At 40.1% G+C, this 22201-nt stretch overlaps 1 protein-coding gene across 4 annotated transcripts in view; it reads right to left on the reverse strand.

Moving 5' to 3' along the window:
* The window catches only part of SUGCT (succinyl-CoA:glutarate-CoA transferase), a 768109-nt gene that overhangs the window by 599422 nt on the left and 146486 nt on the right, over window positions 1-22201 (reverse strand). For all 4 annotated transcript variants that reach the window (XM_055590750.1, XM_055590749.1, XM_055590751.1 and 1 more), the window contains exon 9: window positions 8145-8240. In XM_055590750.1, coding sequence (XP_055446725.1) covers window positions 8145-8240 — 96 coding nt within the window. The remainder of the gene's footprint in view (window positions 1-8144; window positions 8241-22201) is intronic.

Raw genomic sequence — 22201 nt, forward strand, 5'->3', positions numbered from 1 at the left:
TGGCTAAGAATTCAAATATCCTTCTATAGCCAGGTCACTAATTAGATTTGAGACACTCTAAACTCATAATAAACAGGATGTTTGTCAAAGAGGGGCTTCACAGATGGCTGAAGTGGTAAAGAATCCGCCTGCGACTGAGGCTGAACCTCAGATATGGGTTCAACCCCTGGGTCAGTCGGGAAGATCCCCTAGAGAAGGAAATGGCAACCCACTCCAGTATTCTTGCCTGGAGAATTCCATGGACAGAGGAGCCTGGTGGACTATCGTCCATGGGGTCGCAAAGAGTCAAACACGACTGAGCATGCTCACATGCACCTTGTCACAGAGATGATGGAAAGAGCTCAGAAGAATTCTATCTGCAGAAGAACCTAAGACAGGTAGCCACACTGTGAGGAGCATCAAAAGAACCACAGTGTGGATACAGTGAGAAAGGAAACAAGTTTTGAAAACTGAAAATCATAGTTCCAACCCAGGCCCTTTGACTTTCCCAGCTACAGCTTTATCTCTCTAAATGTCCATTTCATCCATGTAAAATGAGAAAGAAAAAAATACATATATATATATATATATCTCCCAGTTACATGGTATGTGTTCAGTGAAAGCCAGCATGATTATTATTACTGTCATTATCAATCTATCAATTAAATAAGATACACATTACAATCATATGCTTGCTTCAATTGTACTTTCAAACTTCAGTGAATGAATGTTTTGGTGCAACTATGGTACAAAAAAAAATCATACAAGAAGAAACAGATATGTGTCATTCACATTTTGGCTTTTTAAAAACTCTTAAACATGGATTAAAAAAAAAAAAAAGATTCCTAAGGTTACCTAATCTGCTATGATTTAACATCATTTTGACATTTTTCTAAGGAATGATAGTAAAGTGCTGCATCTCTTCAAACTTGGAATTTACTGCCTAAGTTTCTGCTTATGCCAAATTAAATAGACAGTATAATGTCCCTACCAGAAATAACACAGCACTGCTTCTTGCTCTACTCCTTGATTGAGTGAGCTCATACTGAAGAAAGGGAGACATGATTTTAATTATCTGAATAACTGTTTTCTTCACTCTCATGAATTGGAAGTTTTGGGGGGCTATATTTAAAAGAAATCACCATGTGAATTAACAGGTCATTTAAAGGAAAAATTCTCTTTGAAGGCGCTACATTTGAAACATTCAGGATAAAGCGTAAGACTCTTCTTATGAATGAACTATCCAGAAAGTTGGCTTCCCCTAGCTAGTCCACAGCACCCAGACTCCTGACGTTTGAGGGTGCTGTAAGAGCTCTTTACTTGTGAGGCACAAATAGCACTATAGAACACAGGCTGCAGTGCTTCCTTCCAGTGGACACCACGCAACACTGTTGAAGAGCAGTGTAATATAATTAAGAGAAAGAAGAAATATGGCAGTAAAGGGAGTAAGACATGCCCTGGAGTTCGGGGATTAGGGTTTAGGGGAAGGTGGTGTCTAAGGCCAGGTTTTTTTTAAGGTAAAGGATGTAATCATATATTTATCTACTGATGGATAACACAGGGGATGGAAGATTTCAAGTGCACAAGCAATGCCTTTCAGTTCAATTCAGTTCAGTCGCTCAGTCATGTCCGACTCTTTGTGACCCATGAATCGCAGCACGCCAGGCCTCCCTGTCTATCACCAACTCCCTGAGTTAACTCAAACTCATGTCCGTCGAGTCAGTGATGCCTTCAAGCCATCTCATCCTCTGTCGTCCCCTTCTCCTCCTGCCCCCAATCCCTCCCAGCATCAGAGTCTTTTCCAATAAGTCAACTCTGCACATGAGGTGGCCAAAAAATTGGAGATTCAGCCTTAGCATCACTCCTTCCAATGAACACCCAGGACTGATCTCCTTTAGGATGGACTGGTTGGATCTCCTTGCAGTCCAAGGAACTCTCAAGAGTCTTCTCCAACACCACAGTTCAAAAGCATCAATTCTTCGGTGCTCAGCTTTCTTCACAGTTCAACTATCACATCCATACATGACCACTGGAAAAACTATAGCCTTGACTAGACAGACATTTGTTGGCAAAGTAATGCCTCTCTTTTTTAAAATGCTGTCTACACTGATCATAACTTTCCTCCAAAGGAGTAAGCATCTTTTAATTTCATGGCTGCAATCATCATCTGCAGTGACTTTGGAGCCCCAAGAAATAAAGTCTGCCACTGTTTCCACTGTTTCCCATCTATTTCCAATGAAATGATGGGACCAGATGCCATGATCTTCATTTTCTGAATGTTGACCTTTTTCACTCTCCTCTTTCACTTTCATCAAAAGGCTTTTTAGATCCTCTTCACTTTCTGCCATAAGGGTGGTGTCATCTGCGTATCTGAGGTTATTGATATTTCTCCGAGTGATCTTAATTCCAGCTTGTGCGTCTTCCAGCCCAGCATTTCTCATGATGTACTCTGCATAGACGTTAAATAAGCAGGGTGACAATATCCAGCCTTGACGTACTCCTTTTCCTATTTGGAACCAGTCTGTTGTTCCATGTCCAGTTCTAACTGTTGCTTCCTGACCTGCATATAGGTTTCTCAAGAGGCCGGTCAGGTGGTCTGATATTCCTATCTCTTTCAGAATTTTCCACAGTTTATTGTGATCCACACAGTCAAAGGCTTTGGCATAGTCAACAAAGCATAAATAGATGTTTTTCTGGAACTCTCTTGCTTTTTCCATGATCCAGCGGATGTTGGCAATTGGATCTCTGGTTCCTCTGCCTTTTCAAAAATCAGCTTAAACATCTGGAAGCTCATGGTTCACGTATTGCTGAAGCCTGGCTTGGAGAATTTTGAGCATTACTTTACTAGCATGTGAGATGAGTACAATTGTGAGGTGGTTTGAACATTCTTTGCATTGCCTTTCTTTGGGATTGGAATGAAAACTGACCTTTTCCAGTCCTGTGGCCACTGCTGAGTTTTCCAAATTTGCTGGCATATTGAGTGCAGCACTTTCACAGCATCATCTTTCAGGATTTGAAATAGCTCAACTGGAATTCCATCACCTCCACCAGCTTTGTTCGTAGTGATGCTTTCTAAGGCCCACTTGACTTCACATTCCAGGATGTCTGGCTCTATGTGAGTTATCATACCATCGTGATTATCTTGGTCATGAAGATCTTTTTTGTACAGTTTTTCTGTGTATTCTTGCCACCTCTTCTTAGTATCTTCTGCTTCTGTTAGGTCCATACCATTTCTGTCCTTTATCGAGCCCATCTTTGCATGAAATGTTCCCTTGGTATCTCTAATTTTCTTGAAGAGATCTCTAGTCTTTCCCATTCTGTTGCTTTCCTCTCTTTCTTTGCATTGATCACTGAGGAAGGTTTTCTTATCTCTTCTTGCTATTCTTTGGAACTCTGCATTCAGATGTTTATATCTTTCCTTTTCTCCTTTGCTTTTCGCTTCTCTTCTTTTCACAATTTGTGAGGCCTCCCCAGACAGCCATTTTGCTTTTTTGCATTTCTTTTCCATGGGGACGGTCTTGATCCCTACCTGCTGTACTATGTCACAAACCTCCGTCCATATTTCATCAGGCACTCTGTCTATCAGATCTAGTCCCTTAAATCTATTTCTCACTTCCACTGTATAATCATAAGGGATTTGGTTTAGGTCATACCTGAATGGTCTAGTGGTTTTCCCTACTTTCTTCAAGGTAAGTGTGAATTTGGCAATAGGGAGTTCATGATCTGAGCCACAGTCAGCTCCCAGTCTTGTTTTTGCTGACTGTTTAGAGCTTCTCCATCTTTGGCTACAAAGAATAGAATCAATCTGATTTTGGTGTTGACCATCTGGGGATGTCCATGTGTAGAGTCTTTCTTGTGTTGTCGGAAGAGGGTGTTTTCTATGACCAGTGAGTTCTCTTGGCAAAACTCTATTAGCCTTTGCTATGCTTCATTCCGTACTCCAAGGCCAAATTTGCCTGTTACTCCAGGTGTTTCTTGACTTCCTACTTTTGCATTCCAGTCCCCTATAATGAAAAGGACATCTTTTTTGGGAGATGCCTCCCAATGCCTTTAGGGAGCTAAAACATGAAAAGGGGGTTCATCCACTGTGATAGGAGGCAATGATGTCTTGAGAACAAAAAGGAAGCAGTTCTCTTCTGGTTGCATCAATTTTTAGTGTCATATGATACAAAGTCTTTGGCTAAGGATGAGGAGAGAAGAGGAAAATGTCAAGAGAGAGGTGTGAAATAGTCACCTCCAAGAGAGACGATAAATACGTAGGTGAATATAGCTAGATTGCTAAGTAAGACAGAGAGATAGCCATGAATTAAGAGTGAGAACATAACATGGTAGTTATGTTTTTTCCAGCCACATTCACCACTTCAGCACAGGCACAGAATAGATGGACTATTACATCCAATTAGCATTGGGATTTGCCAGCAGAATATAAATGAGATGGTGTAGTCATCAATAATAGCCAAGTCTAGATCTACAATCTTATCATTGTGATGGGCAACATCAACATTGCTTGGATACAGAATCACCATCTTAACAGGACTTCCAAATGATTCTTGTTCACCTTTAAGAGAAATAAGTGGCTGGGATCCATGAGAATCAACAGGTAAAGATTATTAAGAGCAACAGGAGGCTATGAGAAGCCAGGCTGTTGCTTTGGTTTGCTACGTGGATCCTAGACCACCAAGACCGATGACAGAAGAAATGACTGGGTCAAAGGTGAACAGAGCCATTTGAGAGTCATTGTCCAGGTGATAACAGATGACCTGGAAGGCTCAGAGTCCTGGTAATGATGGAGGCAAATGTGTAAGGAACAACAGAATCATTCTGGCAGTCTTGTAAGAGAAGGATCTTGTGGCTGTGGTCTCATTCTCCAGGTTGGTTTCTTGGGCAGTTTATACTGATCATGGAGGCAACAGTGTAGCTGAAAGAACACATGTAATTCGGCGAGCTCCCTCAAGTCCTGCAGCAGGTAATATGGACTGGGGGAGAGGGAGTCTTCTCGGGAATACAGAGATGGCTCAGTATACTTCTATTAGAGGTGAGAGTCCTAATGGAGATTGTATAACTTTCATCTATAAAAGAACTCCATTTTTCTTCAAAATATTCAGTATAATCTCCTAGGCTTTTAGTGTACTTGTGAGTGGATCTTCTATAATACTGGAGAGGATAATTATAGTTAGTGGAGATCAGTATGGATCATGAGCCCAGAAAATAGAGGAGAACATGCAAACAGAGGCTCCCAGGATATTGAAGAGCTCTGGGAGACAGTTTGGGATATATATGTGCTATTAAATTAAGGGATTATCATCGTAGTCCCTTGGACTGAAAGCAGATCAAACTAGTCAGTCCTAAAGGAAATCAGTCCTGAATGTTCATTGGAAGGACTGATGCTGAAGCTGAAGCTCCAAAACTTTAGCCACCTGACGTGTAGAGCCGATTCATTAGAAAAGACCCTGATGTTGGGGAAGACTGAAGGCAGGAGAAGAAGGGAACGACAGAGGATAAGATGGTTGGATGGCATAGTGATTCAACGGACATGAGTCTGAGCAAGCTCCGGGAGATGGTGAAGGACAAGGAAGTCTGGCGTGCTGCAGTCCATCAGGTCACAAAGAGTCTGACACAACTTAGTGACTGAACAACAACAACAATCATGGTAGTCATATATCAAAAGAGGAGTGGACCCATTGATAACTGTGTTGTTGTTTAGTCGCTAAGTTGTGTGACTCTTTGTGACCACATGGACTGTAGCCCGCCAGGCTCTGTCCATGGAATTTCCAGGTAACAATATTGGAGAAGGTTGCCATCTCCTTCTCCAGAGGATCTTCCCCACCCAGGGACTGAACCTGTGTCTCCTGCATTGGCAGGTGGATTCTTTACCACTGAGCCACCTGGGAAACTTTGTTTAATCTACTCATAGTCAACAAAAAGTGAAAGTCGCTCAGTTGTGTCCTACTCTTCATGACCCCATGGACTATCCAGTCCATGGAATTCTCCAGGCCAGAATACTGGAGTGGGTAGCCTTTGCCTTCTCCAGGGGATCTTCCCAACCCAGGGACCAAACCCAGGTCTCCCACATTGCAGGCAGATTCTTTACCAAGTGAGCTACCAAGGAAGCCCCATTTTCAACAAGGTGGCAGACAAAAAACAGGGAGGAAAGAGCTTAAGTGGATGATCAATCTAAGGCATTAAGAACTACATGTATACAAAATAATACACAAATCAAAGAGCATTACTTCTCAAAAATTTCTATTTCACTCATTTGAGGTCCCTGATGCCACAGATAGGGTTCAATCAAAAGTGAGGAGAATGAAGTGGATGCCTAAACTATTCCTGAGACCATCAGAATCTTCCATTATAGACTTTCAGCTCAAAACTCAGACAACACAAATGAAATACAAAGCTGCAATTATTATAGAAAACTGAATCATAATTACCCTGTAATTCACCCATAAAAATATTTCCCTAATCTATTTTAAAAATTGAAAACAGACCAGTTTCTTCAAGCATATCAAGAATCCACCTTGGTAGGCTAGTTTCATTCAAGCTAAATTTGCATTTATTCCTTAATCACAGTGTTGAACTCATTCTCCACCAAGAGGAAACAAATTAATTGTGGGCTTCTGGGGAAAGACTAGTCAATCTTCTCTTATTTCTTATAGATTATAAAGCTGCAATCAACTGATCAAATAAGCACAGTATCCCATTTTATGTGACTGGGAGAATTCAAGAAGGAAAAGTACATGTTCTGTCTTCCAAGAATAGAAATACACACACACACACACACACACACACACACAAACACAGAGTCTCCCATATCTCTTACCTATAATAATAAAAGCCAAGAATTCTAAATTTTTTTTTCACCTCAAAGTGAAATAATTGAGAAGCACACCAAAGAACCAGAGCTCTGAATATAAACACCCAGGAGGGATACTGAGGTGTACATAAAGCATTTGTTAAAGACATTCTAACTTTTAAAATAAGCAAAAAATAGGAGAGGGAGAGGGTGGGAAGATTTGGGAGAATGGCATTGAAACATGTAAAATATCATGTAAAAAAAAAAAAAGAATATTCTAATTTCATTCTTTTAACATGTAGCTGTCCGGTTTTCTTAGCAGCACTTATTGAAGAGACTATCTTTTTTCCATTGCATATTCTTGCCTCCTTTGTTGTAGATTAATTGATCGTAGCTGCATGGGTTTATTTCTGGGCTTTCTATTCTGTGCCATTTATCTATATTTCTGTCTTTACAGTAATCAAAACTATATTGTCTTGATTACTCTAGCTTTGTAGTATAGTCTGATTCCTCCAACTCCGTTTTTCTTTCTCAACATTTCTTTGGCTACTTGAGGTCTTTTTTGTTTCTATTAAAATGCTATTAAATAAAAAAAATAAAATAAAATAAAATAAGCAAAAAATAGATTATACACCTCAAACTTGAATATGGTGAACACCTCCTTATATCCTCTGATACGAAATTTTACTGGAAAACCTTGCAACTCAAAGATACTTTTTCCATATGTATCAAAAACTGCAGCCTGAATGCCCATTATTTGAAATGAATTACCCTGGTTTCCAACATTGTCCTCTGTTAAGAGGCTGAAGACGAATTTTTGTTTTTATTTTTGAAAGATCATGGTTTCTTCACATATTCATTCACACTAGCCAAAGTCAAGAATTTCTGAGGACAAGTTTAGACACTTAATAAAGAACAGCAGTTCCTGAACCATCTGCTTTGCTCAAAAACTGAAGATCTGTCTCCCACAAATATTCGTCTTTCTCCATGCCTGTGAGAATATTACTGTCAGCTGGGGTAGGTAACATTTGGTTTTTAATTGACATGACAAACAGACCAGGCTTTATAAAATGGCTATAATCAGTGCCTCTTTTGGGTGAAAAACAAAAGCAAACCATCATATGAATCCAAAAGTCACTCACTTTCAGCAAGTTCTTTTGATCCATTTAAGTGTCCTGTTACTAATCTTCTGATGAAGAAATGTGCAAAACACAGAATTTGAAGTGAACAACAGAACCTTATTAAAGTCAAAGATATATGACAGAATACACTGGAAGTTTTTTTTTTTTTTTAAGAGGGAATCATTTCTCAAACTCATGTCATACAAAACTGCAGATTCTAGTAGCCTGATCCTATATTATTGTCATCTTACCTGGTAAGGAACAATACTGCCATGAGCTGTGCCCCACCTTTGTGCTTCCTTTTGGCCAATAAGATAATTAGCAGCTACCTGGGTCAAACACGCCACCTACCAGAAAGAAAAAAAAAAAGAAGAAGCTTGTTTATTTCTACTCATAAATAAAAGGTCATAATAGGAGGATTCTCATTTGATTTCACTTTATGTCATTGTAAAAGGAAAAAAAGAGAAAGAAAAAACTGTTCTGCTTGGTTAGAAAATATGCAGGCAACCACACTTTCATCACACAAAGAAAAACAGAGCAGTATTACATTACTGCGTGAGACTAAGTCCTGAGTAACGGTCAATTGAGAAATATAAATACAGAAACACCCGCTCCTGAAAAGATCATCTGAAGGCAGAAGTTGACCCAGTGGATGGAACCCTGGTCCAGCCTTTAGCATCAAAGTCATTGCAAAATACATCAGCAACTAGTATATTACTTTCCCCTGTTTCTTTCCATCAAGATGACACACAAAGAGCCTATATCATCATTGAGCAAATGAACTGATCAGGTGCCACATTCCTCTAAACTTCTCATAACATGAAAAAATAATAAACAACCTCTACTTTGTTAAGTCAGTTCAGTCAAGCTTTCTGTTCCTTGTGCCCAAAGCATTGTTCCTGGAACAGAGGATCAAGATTATTTAACTTTTTAAATTAATTAACTAATCGTTCTCAAATAAAAATTACTAGACTTTTTTCAACATGGCCCTAAGCCTATATCCTCATTATAATACTTGTTTCAGCTTTCAAGAACTACAGATCTATTAAAGGGTCATCTAAAACTGTAGGGTCAACCTCTGACTCTTGCAGTATTTCATATACAGAAATTGAAAACCTGTAATTATTGAAGACCGGGAGCTGACTGTGGCTCAGATCATGAACTCCTTATTGCCAGATTCAGACTTAAATTGAAGAAAGTAGGGAAAACCATTAGACCATTCAGGTATGACCTAAATCAAATCCCTTATGATTATACAGTGGAAGTGAGAAATAGATTTAAGGGACTAGATAGCAGTGGCACCCCACTCCAGTAGTTGCCTGGAAAATCCCATGGGCGGAGGAGCCTGGTAGGCTGCAGTCCATGGGGTCGTGAATAGTTGGACATGACTGAGAGACTTCACTTTGGCTTTTCACTTCCATGCATTGGAGAAGGAAACGGCCACCCACTCCAGTGCTCTTGCCTGGAGAATTCCAGGGACGAGGGAGCCTAGTGGGCTGCCATCTATGGGGTCGCACAGAGTCGGACATGACTGAAGCGAATTAGCAGCAGCAGCAGCAGCAGCAGATCTGACAGATAGAGTGCCTGATGAACTATGGATGGAGGTTCATGACATTGTACAGGAGACAGGGATCAAAACCATCCCCATGGAAAAAAAAATGCAAAAAAGCAAAATGCTTGTCTGGGGAGGCCTTACAAATAGCTGAGAAAAGAAGAGAAGCAAAAAGCTAAGAAGAAAAGGAAAGATATAAACATCTGAATGCAGAGTTCCAAAGAATAGCAAGAAGAGATAAGAAAACCTTCCTCAGTGATCAATGCAAAGAAAGAGAGGAAAGCAACAGAATGGGAAAGACTAGAGATCTCTTCAAGAAAATTAGAGATACCAAGGGAACATTTCATGCAAAGATGGGCTCGATAAAGGACAGAAATGGTACGGACCTAAGAGAAGCAGAAGATATTAAGAAGAGGTGGCAAGAATACACAGAAAAACTGTACAAAAAAGATCTTCATGACCAAGATAATCACGATGGTATGATAACTCACATAGAGCCAGACATCCTGGAATGTGAAGTCAAGTGGGCCTTAGAGAGCATCACTACGAACAAAGCTGGTGGAGGTGATGGAATTCCAGTTGAACTATTTCAAATCCTGAAAGATGATGCTGTGAAAGTGCTGCACTCAATAAGTCAGCAAATTTGGAAAACTCAGCAGTGGCCACAGGACTGGAAAAGGTCAGTTTTCATTCCAATCCCAAAGAACAGCAATGCAAAGAATGCTCAAACTACCGCACAATTGCACTCATCTCACACGCTAGTAAAGTAATGCTCAAAATTCTCCAAGCCAGGCTTCAGCAATACGTGAACCGTGAACTTCCTGATGTTCAAGCTGGTTTTAGAAAGGGCAGAGGAACCAGAGATCAAATTGCCAACATCCACTGGGTCATCGAAAAAGCAAGAGAGTTCCAGAAAAACATCTATTTCTGCTTTATTGACTATGCCAAAGCCTTTGACTGTGTGGATCACAATAAACTGTGGAAAATTCTGAAAGAGATGGGAATACCAGACCACCTGACCGGCCTCTTGAGAAACCTATATGCAGATCAGGAAGCAACAGTTAGAACTGGACATGGAACAACAGACTGGTTCCAAATAGGAAAAGGAGTACATCAAGGCTGGATATTGTCACCCTGCTTATTTAACTTCTATGCAGAGTACATCATGAGAAATGCTGGGCTGGAAGACGCACACGCTGGAATCAAGATCACTGAGAGAATTATCAATAAACTCAGATATGCAGATGACACCACCCTTATGGCAGAAAGTGAAGAGGAACTAAAAAGCCTCTTGATGAAAGTGAAAGAGGATGGTGAAAAAGTTGGCTTAAAGCTCAACATTCAGAAAACGAAGATCATGGCATCCGGTCCCACCACTTCATGGGAAATAGATGGGGAAACACTGGAAACAGTGTCAGACTTTATTTTGGGGGGCTCCAAAATCACTGCAGATGGTGACTGCAGTCATGAAATTAAAAGACGCTTACTCCTTGGAAGGAAAGTTATGACCAACCTAGCTAGCATATTAAAAAACAGAGGCATTACTTTGCCAACAAAGGTCCGTCTAGTCAAGGCTATGGTTTTTCCAGTGGTCATGTATGGATGAGAGAACTGGACTGTGAAGAAAGCTAAACACTGAAGAATTGATGCTTTTGAACTGTGGTGTTGGAGAAGACTCTTGAGAGTCCCTTGGACTGCAAGGAGATCCAACCAGTCCATTCTAAAGGAGATCAGTCCTGGGTGTTCTTTGGAAGGAGTGATGCTAAAGCTGAAACTCCAGTACTTTGGCCACCTCATGTGCAGAGTTGACTCATTGGAAAAGACCCTGATGCTGGGAGGGATACGACAGAGGATGAGATAGATGGATGGCATCACTGACTCGATGGACATGAGTTTGAGTGAACTCCGGGAGCTGGTGATGGACAGGGAGGCCTGGCGTGCTGCAATTCATGGGGTTGCAAAGAGTCGGACACGACTGAGTAACTGAACTGAACTGAACTGAATTATTGAATTCCATATGAGGATAATGACTTGATTCGGTGATTTGCCACAAAAGGCATATGTTCCAATGATTATCCATGGCTGCAAGGGCCCAGAACTATGGAAAGGAGGTGACCAAATAACAACTTTCCATAGTTTGCGGGAAAAAAAAGCTTCTGGCCTCATAGCACCATCATGATATTGCATAGGCTGGCTTTTCTTATTCTATTATCATCAGATGTGATCAAGAATCTACCAAGCCAACAAAAGAGACAACCCAAATTGAGACTGGCTTGTGGAGCAACTCAAGGAGTGGTTTTTTTCAGGGCTTAGTTCTACAACCTGTCCTTGCCCTCTACCTGGCTTGAGAGCTGTGTCTCCTACAAGAGTTATAAATGGGGCTCAGCCTGGATGAATCTCCTTGCAACATTAGCAGTCATTCTCCTTTACTTTACTTTTTTCTTGGGATTTACACTCACTTTTATGTTCATTTACTGCTCTGCTGAAATTGGAACTGCCTTGTGGCAGCTGGTTTGGCTGTACTGCCCAGGTGGCAAAACTAATAAACTTTGAGTCATCCACTTCTGGACCTCCATCTGGTCTTGGGCATTTGAACCATGGAGCATTCCAGGGCTGCCTGGGGCTGCCTGGTGCTAATCACCATTTCACAGATCACTTCTGTGTCTTTCAAAATGGAAAATCAAATCAACATTTTGTAGTAAAAAATGTACTGGATGGGAAGTCCAGATTCATGGTTCCTAATTTCTGTCAACTGTAGGTATATAATTTAACCTCACTGACCTTTAGACACTTTCTCTATAAAATCTTGGGCATTTGACCTAAACTAATTAGTTTCAAAACTTTTTTAATTTAAAAAAAGGGTATAATTCCTGTATCAAACTAAATAATGTATAAATAATACATAAGCAGCTAATACCCCCCCCCCATGGACTGGCTATAATACAGGCGACCTTACAATGCCACCCTAGGAAATGTGAACATGGAACACAATTTGCAAATTAGTAAATGGTCTAAATTTGTTCTCAAGGTCTATACCTCTGACTATATTATATTTCTTAACAATGTAGAGAAGAAAAGATACCAGGGATGCAACAGAAGTCATTTTCCCATGAAGGCTCTTCCTGAAACTGGGGACAGTTTCTCAAGTTTGAAGTTTTATCGTAAGAAAGGTGCCTCTTTGATAATAGCTATGTTGGGGAGTGGAGGTGTTGTTCCTTTCAAAACGTCTAGTGGAAGTCACTCTCTAAGGAGCTCAGGTGCTACTGAAGGCGAAGAATACACATTAATAAAGGTGAGGCCCTGCAAGCAAAAAGTCCCATGGGGCTTTTCCACTTTTCTAGTTCCACTTTTCTAATTTCAAAGTCAAGTGATAGTCAATAGACCAACAACAGAGAGGACTGCATCAACCTGTGGGCTGACTAGATGATCACAGGTTTTTGTTTGTTTGTTATTGCTGTTGTTGTTCTTTTTAATTGGAGGATAATTGCTTTACAATGTTGTGTTAGGTTCTGCTATACAACCACGTGAATCAGCTATAAGTATATGCATATCCCCTCTGTCTAGAGCCTCCCTCCCATCCACCCCCATCCCACTCATTTAGGTCATCACAGAGCACCAAGCTGAGCTCCCCGCGCTACACAGCAGCTCCCACTAGCTAGCTATTTTACACATGACAGTATATAAATGTTAGTGCTACTTTCCCAATTCATCCCACCCTCTCCTTCCCCTGCTGTGTGCACAAGTCCATTCTCTACGTCTGCCTCTCTATTCCTGATCAGAAAATAGGTTCATCAGTACCATTGGTCACAGGTTAATGTGAAGCTCTTAGATTGTTCTGAGACAGTTGCCAGGGATAACCATGGGCTGGATACCAGGCTAGAGGTCAACCTAGCTTCCTCATTTCTTGCCTTACTACCTCATTCTTTCTTCTCAATTTTGATTTCTGTGTTTGTCTTTGACAACTGTAGAGTGAGTTTGAATGAAGGGTCAGACTTCATCTCACAGACTGTTTCCAAGTGGAAGATCATATCCATTTTCTCCATACAACGATAGCTCATAAAAACAAGAAGCAATTTCAAAACTAGTAGGTTCCCACCAGGGAGGAAGGTTAAATAAGATTTTACACAAGCTGCCATCAAAAAACAAAGTATGATTTGTCAGTGACAACTCAGAGGTGAAGTCTGGGTGGGGGGGTGGAATTCTATTTTTAAAAAGAGAGCAACAGGGCTAAACTTAGCAACCCAATGTTTAAAAGGGGCATTCCAGATCTGAAAGTAATCTACTATTTACAAAGACATATTTTAAAGCAGGAGAAAGGGGACAGAGTCAACAGCTATGACGTGATTATGTATGAAAAAATCAGAGGCTTCCTGGCAATTAATGACAAATTTTCCACAGATCAAAAGAATACAGGATGTGACTTTTAGGTTAATAACTACATACTGTATACCCATTCTAAATATTGCATTAGATCATTATTTTCATCCCCTAAACTTAGGCTCATTATTTCATCATGTGGATGCCATATAATTTACTCAGAATGTTGCCTTTATATGGTTTCATCTAAACAAAACAGCCAACTTTGGCTTAATAATAATCATTCTGACAGTAAAATTATTATTTTAGATAAAATAATGGGTCCTGATATTCTTTGCATTTAACCAGAAAACTAATGGGGTGGTCAATGTGGATTTCAAAGGGCACAGCCCCAGAAGGTTTGAGAAAGAATATGTCCATTTCCCAAAGCAGCCCCATGATGTCCATCACTTTGTTTTACTTCTACCAAAATGAAGATAAAATGCAACAATATAATCTTTCATCTCCAAAAGGACAACCAAGCATCACAAGTAAAAGAGGAAAAACAAGATTAGAATCGTACCCCCATTGCATCAAAAGGGATAATTTTTTCCTTTCTGCTGGTACCAAGCTCACTCTGTTAATTGCATGGCAGGCCAATAAGTCTACAGATGATGTGTTGAGACAAGGAATTCAAACTCTATTAGGAAAGCCGGAGAATTGAGAACATGGCAGACTAATTTCTCAAAATAAGCACCTTATTGAGGTCTGGATGCCCATTTCTTTTATAGAAGAGGGTGAGGAAATAAAGTTAAAAGGTCATTTATCTTGCAAAATAGGAGGAAATGTGTTCATTTCTTCTTTTCTGCAGCCATTCATTGGTAGGCAGGGAGAAGGAAATGGCAACCCACTTCAGTATTCTTGCCTGGAAAATTCCATGGACAGAAGGAGCCTGGCGATCTACAGTCCATGGGGTCGCAAAAGTGTGGGACATGACCCAGAAACTAAACAACAACAACAAAGAGATTGCCTCCCAGTGAGCTGAACAAAGCCATTTTAGTTTAACATTCAGGCAGAGGTGCAGGGTCCCCTGAGGCAGGCAATTATGTGGGATGATAATAACAAAAGCAATGAAAAGCAATGGTTAAAGTCAAAGAAACAGATCCAATATGGAGTCAAAATTGACTCTTCCCTGTTACACTGCTTCCTTGCATATATTCTGGCCTCTGACTAAGCTAGACTACACACCAATCATGCATCACTTCTGCATCTACCGAAATCTGCATTCACTCTTTAAAGTCCATTTCAACAACACCATTTCATTAAGTTCCCACGTGCTGCATGCATGCTAAGACGCTTCAGTCATGTCTGATTCTTTTGAACCCTATGGACTATAGCCTGCCAGGCTCCTCAGTCAGTGGGATTCTCTGGGCAAGAATGGGTTGCCATGCTCTCTTCCATGGGATCTTTCTGACTCAGGAATTAAGGAGATCTCTTACATCTCCTGCATTGGCAGGCGAGTTCTTTACCACTAGTGCCACCTGGAAAGCCCTAAGTTCCCACATCACCCAAGCCAAAAAAGAAAGCCTCTGAGCAAAAACAACACCTTAATTTGCCTGACTCCTGATGTGCTTTCATAGTCTGCCACATATTACAATTAAAACTATGAGATGATAGAGCTAGATAGACCTAAATCAGTAGTCCCTAAACCTAGTGGTACATCACAATCACCTGGGGAATTTCACAACTCCAGCCAGACTTAAAGAACCAAAATGGAGCCTGGAAGAAAAGATTCAACCAACATATCATTAACTGTACACATATCTGAGATCCAAAGCTTTAAGAAACTCTAATCAAACCTCTGTATATTATAGATAGATAAAGAAACAGAGAAGGTAAATAATTTATCAGAGGTCACGTAGGTGAGTGGTAGAACTTTTCTCCAATGATAGCATCCTTCTCCATACTACAACATTATTAATCACTTCTTTTAAATTGGAAATTATTTCAGAGTAAGAATTATGTATTATAAACCTTTTGTATGTACTCATAGCACCTAAAATAGAACTTGCACACTAATATTTTTAAAGCATGAATGAAAACAATAATTACTGTTTATTTATTCTATACATACTGAGTGTTGGTTTGTGTGAGTCATTATGCTAGGTACTGGTTATACATAAGGAAATGAAAAAGACATTGTCCTGCCCTCTTTGGACTTAAGAATAATGAAGAAGACAACTAAACAAACAGTCATAGGAACTGCCGTGGGAAGAGAAAATGGAGGAGAACTTTAAAAACAAATAAAATAACATGAGAAAGCCCTAAGGTAGGAAAGAGACTGGCATACAGGAAGAAAACAAAAACTGAAGGTGACCTCTATAACCAAAGCATGAAAAGAAAGAGAAAAGGAATGAAATTGAAGAGGTTTAGAGAAGCCAGACAATGCCAGTCCTTGCAGATCAGGGTTGCTGCTGCTAAGTCGCTTCAGTCATGTCCGACTCTGTGCGACCCCATAGACGGCAGCCCACCAGGCTCCGCCGTCCCTGGGATTCTCCAGGCAAGAATACTGGAGTGGGTTGCCATTTCCCTCTCCAGTGCATGAAAGTGAAAAATAAAAGTGAAGTCGCTCAGTCGTGTTCGACTCCTAGCGACCCCATGGACTGCAGCCTACCAGGCTCCTCCATCCATGGGATTTTCCAGGCAAGGGTACTGGAGTGGGGTGCCATTGCCTTCTCCGGCAGATCAGGGTAAGGAGTTGTTCTTTCCACATCTTTCAGACGATCATTTTAAAATCACAAATCATATCATGCCGTCCCTCTTCTTAAAACTCATCGGGCTTCCCACTACATTTGTAATTAAACCCAAAGAATGACATGAAAAAAAGGAAAGAAAGGGGACCAGTTAATGCAGGGGTCTAACATGAGTTGTTGATAGCTCAGACTAGGTTGGTAGCAATGGAAATGAAAACAGTGAATTTAAGACATGTTTTAGGATCTGAAAGGACAAAACATGTGAAAAAGTATATGGGAAGGGGATAGCAGAGAGAATGGTAAGGTAGGAGCCAGCTGTAACTCCCAGATTTCTGGCTGAATATCTGGGTAGGCTCTGAAGGCATTCACAGAAATAAGGAAGTTGGACAGATGAACAAATTGAAGGCAAAGAAAATAAGAGTCTGCCCTTAAATATGTTTAATTGGAGATTCCTGTGAGACAATCACTTGGGCTGGAATCACCAGCACATAGATAGTATTTAAAGTCATACCCCCCATATATGTAAACATTTAACTGATTCACTTTGCTGTACAGTAGAAACCAATACAACATTGCAATGGCAACCCACGACAGTATTCTTGCCTGTGGAAGCCCATGGATAGAGGAGCCTGATAGGCTACAATCCACGCGGTCATATAGAGTTGGACATGACTGAGTGGCTAAAACAACAAATACTTCAATAAAAATTAATAAAAGTAAATTAAAGTCATCCTCCAAGAGTATAAAATATAGAGAAAAAATTAGAGAAGAAATCATAAATAAAATAAAACAAAAGAAGACAAGCCTCCATATCAAAAGAACCCTTCCTCTAATCACAGGTATGGTCAAAGATGTGGGTACAAACTACTAGCTACAATTGAAACACTGCCAAATCAGAGATAGGTTTAATAAACTATGATATCCATATGTGATGGAACACAAAGTAGGCACTTAAAATGATGAAACAGAAGAATACAGCACCATGTAAGAAAACATTCACAAATTTTTTAAACTATTTTAGAATAGTTTTAAATTTATAGAAAAAATACCAAGATAGCAGAAGAGTTTCAATATACAACACACTCGGCTCCCCTATTATTAACGTCTCTGGAGCTGGAACATGGTAAGTAAAAGAGGCAATAGTGGAAGGTGAGGTCAGGGAGGTATGCCAGGGTCAGATCATAAGGGTCCTTACAGGCCTGGTAAGGATCTGCAGTAGTATTCTAAGGGTTATGGGAAGCCATTGATTTATAGAATTAGATAATCTGGTTCTTACATGGAGTATACAGAGGCAATCAGTGAAACCAAATGATTTCACATGAGGTAGGTATCACAATGTCCATTTTTACAGCTCAGAAAACTAAGCCTAGGGAGCTTAAGTATGTTGTCTAGATTTCAAAGTTGCTGAAGAGCAAAACTACAACTCACACTCAAATTCCCTAGTCTCTAAGCCATCCCTATACCACTGCCTCCTCTCTGTTTAACCTCTCTGCTCCCAGCCCCTCCCACTCTAGCAGGCCTTAGTGTTACAGCTCTGTCCTGCATATATATCCTTGGTTTCATATTTAATATTCCCTGATGCTGCTGCTGCTGCTAAGTCGCTTCAGTTGTGTCCGACTCTGTGCGACCCCGTAGACGGCAGCCCACCAGGCTCCGCCGTCCCTGGGATTCTCCAGGCAAGAACACTGAAGTGAGTTGCCATTTCTTCTCCAAGGCATGAAAGTGAAAAGTGAAAGTGAAGTCGCTCAGTCGTGTCCAACTCTTAGCAACCCCATGGACTACAGCCTACCAGGCTCTTCTGTCCATGGGATTTTCCAGGCAAGAGTACTGGAGTGGGGTGCCATTGCCTTCTCCAATATTCCCTGCAAAGCCCCCCAAATCACTGGAGTAGACTAGAAGCCCCACAATCACTCTACTGTCCTCTGCATTTGCTAAGGTTGCACATCCTTAACTGAATCGATGAATTCTCTTCATATTCTTCTGCTCAGCCTTACTCATTAACTAACTGTAAAAGATTATCTGGGAGAAATATGTTAAAAGAGAAATTAAGAAACTAACATTCATGGAGAACACATCATTCAGGAGGAAAACTTTTTCAAAAAAAGCCCTCATCAGAAAGAGATCCTGACATCACTCTTTTTCATCCTAATGCCGTTCTCTTGCATGACAAACTTCCTATACAATTTAACCCGCTTTGCTTTGTCCCTCATACTTTAACGAAGACTAATTTCTTCAGGACCACTAAGGACCAAGGAGGAAAAACATTTGGAAGTAGAGAAAGTATTCTGACTATCTCATGTTGAAAGAAGAAAAAGAATTCTACTTATTCGTGCTACATTTATCATTTTACATTTCTAGTATTTATTCATGATAAAAGCTAATACTTATTGAACACTAATTGTGCACTGTTCTAAGCATTTTATATGAAATACCTCATTTAATCCTCACAGCAACGACATAAGTGAGATGTTTTGTTTGGTTTTTTATTTATTTTTGGCCATGCCAAGTGGCTTGTAGGATCTCAGTTCCCCGACCAAGAATTGAACCCAGGTCATGGCAGTGAAAGCCTGGAATCCTAACCATTAGGCCACCAGGGAACTCATGTGTGAGATGTTCTGATGAACCCATTTTACAAATGAGAAAACTGAAGCATGGAGTAGGTTAATAATCTTCCCTAGGTCGTGTACTTAATAAACACATAAGCCAGGACCTGAACTCAACTGCTCTGGATTCTGGTATTCTATACTAAATTACATACAGAATCAGGCTCCGTAAGATTTCTGAGAGGCCTTGATCCTAAAAAGTTTTATCTTACTGTTTTACCTGTCTAAAAAAAAAAACAAAAAAAAAAAACAAAACAGTGATTAAACATCCTTTTCAATTAAGTAAACATCTACAGCTAAGTCTAAACTTAATTATTATAGAATACTTGAAGTAGTACTCATTCAAAGTTTTCTTCCCTGCTGAAACTATGTCTTGGCTTCTATTCCAATGTAATTAGAAATAAACTTCAACCTATAAACATTTTACCTGTAAACACCAAAAACCAGTGGAGCTGTTATATAAATTTTAAATCTCTACTTTTATTTACTTAGCAAAGAAAAACATATTATCATATTCTTCTCTTCATGGCAACTATTTAACTTAATGAAAGGAACACACACATTTCACATTTCTCGGAATTATCACTAACCATAGTTAAATCATATTGATGTTTACTTTATATTCTGAACCAAAAGAAAAACATATTTGTATTATACTCAGAATAATTTTGCCAATCCATCTGAATGAAAATCAGACATATGAGGAAACTGGATATTGAGTGCCAGAAGGTAAGACCAGACAGCAAAGAGAGGCAGAATTTCAAAAGCATGTTTAGGATAATACATCAAACATATTTCTTACCATGAACCACTGACCCAGTCAATCATTTGACTCAAAAAGTGGTTATGAACCTCTAAAAAAATGTGAAGAGTAAGTGAAAATGTAGAAAAGTAACATTTAGTGATATGATTGACGTATTTATCCCTGTGATGGTACGTCTTCAGTTTCAAACATCTTCTTCAAACATGAGTCGACATTTTAAATGACTTAGTTCTTTAAAATATGTCTGTCTTTAGAATAAAATAATACATTATTCTGAAACACTAGTTTTTGAAAGAAGTTCTAAGAATGAAATTACTTTTGATTTTTGCTTCCTTCAGGCTTGTAGCAAATATCTAACAAGCACTTACTACATGCAAACCATTTTCAGGTTCAGTGGAAGACCCCAAAGTCAATTAAAAAGTTTCATCTCTCAAGAAGGTTAAAAACTATAATTCACAAGAGAAATAATCTGTTCTACAGGAGACTTTATTTTTAAAAAATCAAGTAGGGATAAAAGGTGATGTTTGAGCTGACCCTTCAACAATTTAGCTATGCAAACACAAGGAAAAGGACCTTCCGTATGAAAGCAATACTGTGTGTGCAAAGTCACAGCCTAGATAGAAAAATACTGGGATTTTTTTAATAAATTAATGGAAATAAAAAATGAAACAAGGTATTAAATTTGATTACCAGGAAATCATAAATGCTCATTAAGATGCAGTATCAATAAAGTAGTGGGGGGGAAAGCCAGATTAAAAAGGGTTAAGGAATGAACGAAAAGAATGTGGAAGGTGAAAGAATATTTTCGAAGCTTGCATAAAGGGTGAAGGAGACTCAATTGTAGCTCAAGCAGGTGAGCAGGAAGATAGAGGTTTTATTTTTTAAGATGGGGGAAAAACCCTGCAATTCATTCAAATATGCAAGAAAAAAATAATTGGAGGTGTGAAGTCTTAAGCAAGATGTAAGAGGACAAGAAAGAAAATACAAGTTAAGGGGTTATGGCTTAAAATCCCATCTCTCAGTGAAGTCTTCCCTAACTTATTCAGAAGAGGTCATTTCCCCTCTATCTCTGTCCATTAGTAGAATGGAAAGTTGTGGAAGGAAAGAACTTGTCCAATTTGTTCAGTGCTCTCTCCCTAGGAGCAGGAACATCATCTGAGACATACTATAGACACTCAGTCATTCATAGTTAAATTGGTAAATAAAGGAAGTTTTCCTCTAATTTGGGAGGAGAATCTTAATGAAGAAGAAGAAATCTTTAAGTGAAAAAGAGGAAAGTTGGATGCAACCTCCCCAGAGAAGCAGGACAATAGCAGGCATCTTCTTAGGATGAGGAGAACAGGCTGATGTTTGCTGCTTCCCCTAAATCCTGCCTCTGCATACTAAAGTCACACAGAGCACACATGCATGCGTGCATGCGTGCCTGCTCCGTACTTTCAGTCGTTCTGACTCTTTGCAACCCTATTTACCATTCATCAAGTGGATAAACACAGAGGCTGTTAGACAGCAATCTCAAGGCCTGAGGCCTCATGTTCAGGGAGAGGAAAGCAACAAAGGTGGCTTAGAAACAGCAATGGAGACTTCAGAGGTCAAGACCTTATTGAGCTAAAAATGAGTATATGATTATGCAAAAGATCCATGGATGGGTAAAGACACAAAATAACTTCTCCCTTAAGTCAGACTCGACCTAGCAATGGGTATAGGGTGAGTTTGTAATGGGGGGATGGGGGGTGGAGCCAATAAGTTCTAAGAGGAACACTGCTGCTGCTGCTGCTAAGTTGCGTCAGTCGTGTCCGACTCTGTGCGACCCCAGAGACGGCAGCCCACCAGGCTCCCTTGTCCCCGGGATTCTCCAGGCAAGAACACTGGAGCGGGTTGCCATTTCCTTCTCCAATGCGTGAAAGTGAAAAGTGAAAGTAAAGTCGCTCAGTCGTGTCCAACCCTTAGCAACCCCATGGACTGCAGCCTACCAGGCTCCTCTAGGCAGTTCAGTTCAGAGCTTAAAATGTTGAAGAAAGGTTGACTCCTACTGACCCTGTACATATCCTTCATTGTTTCCTGGAGCCCAAGAGCTTTCCTCTACAGAATGTGGTGGCTTATTTTGGGAAGAGCTCCATATACTTTATTTAGTTATGTTAGTTCAGGGTACCTTCTCCAGTTGGGCCTCCCGGGTGGCACAGTGGTAAAGAATCTGCCTGCCAATGCAGGAGATACAAGAGAAACAGGTTCAATTCCCGGGTTGGGAAGATCCCCTGAAGGAAAAAATGGCAACCCACTCCAGTATTCTTGCCAGGAAACTTCCATGGACAGAGGGGCCTGGCAGGCTACAATCCATGGGATC

This window comes from Bubalus kerabau, chromosome 8, assembly GCF_029407905.1.
Source record: "Bubalus kerabau isolate K-KA32 ecotype Philippines breed swamp buffalo chromosome 8, PCC_UOA_SB_1v2, whole genome shotgun sequence".
Classification (NCBI taxonomy): domain Eukaryota; kingdom Metazoa; phylum Chordata; class Mammalia; order Artiodactyla; family Bovidae; genus Bubalus; species Bubalus kerabau.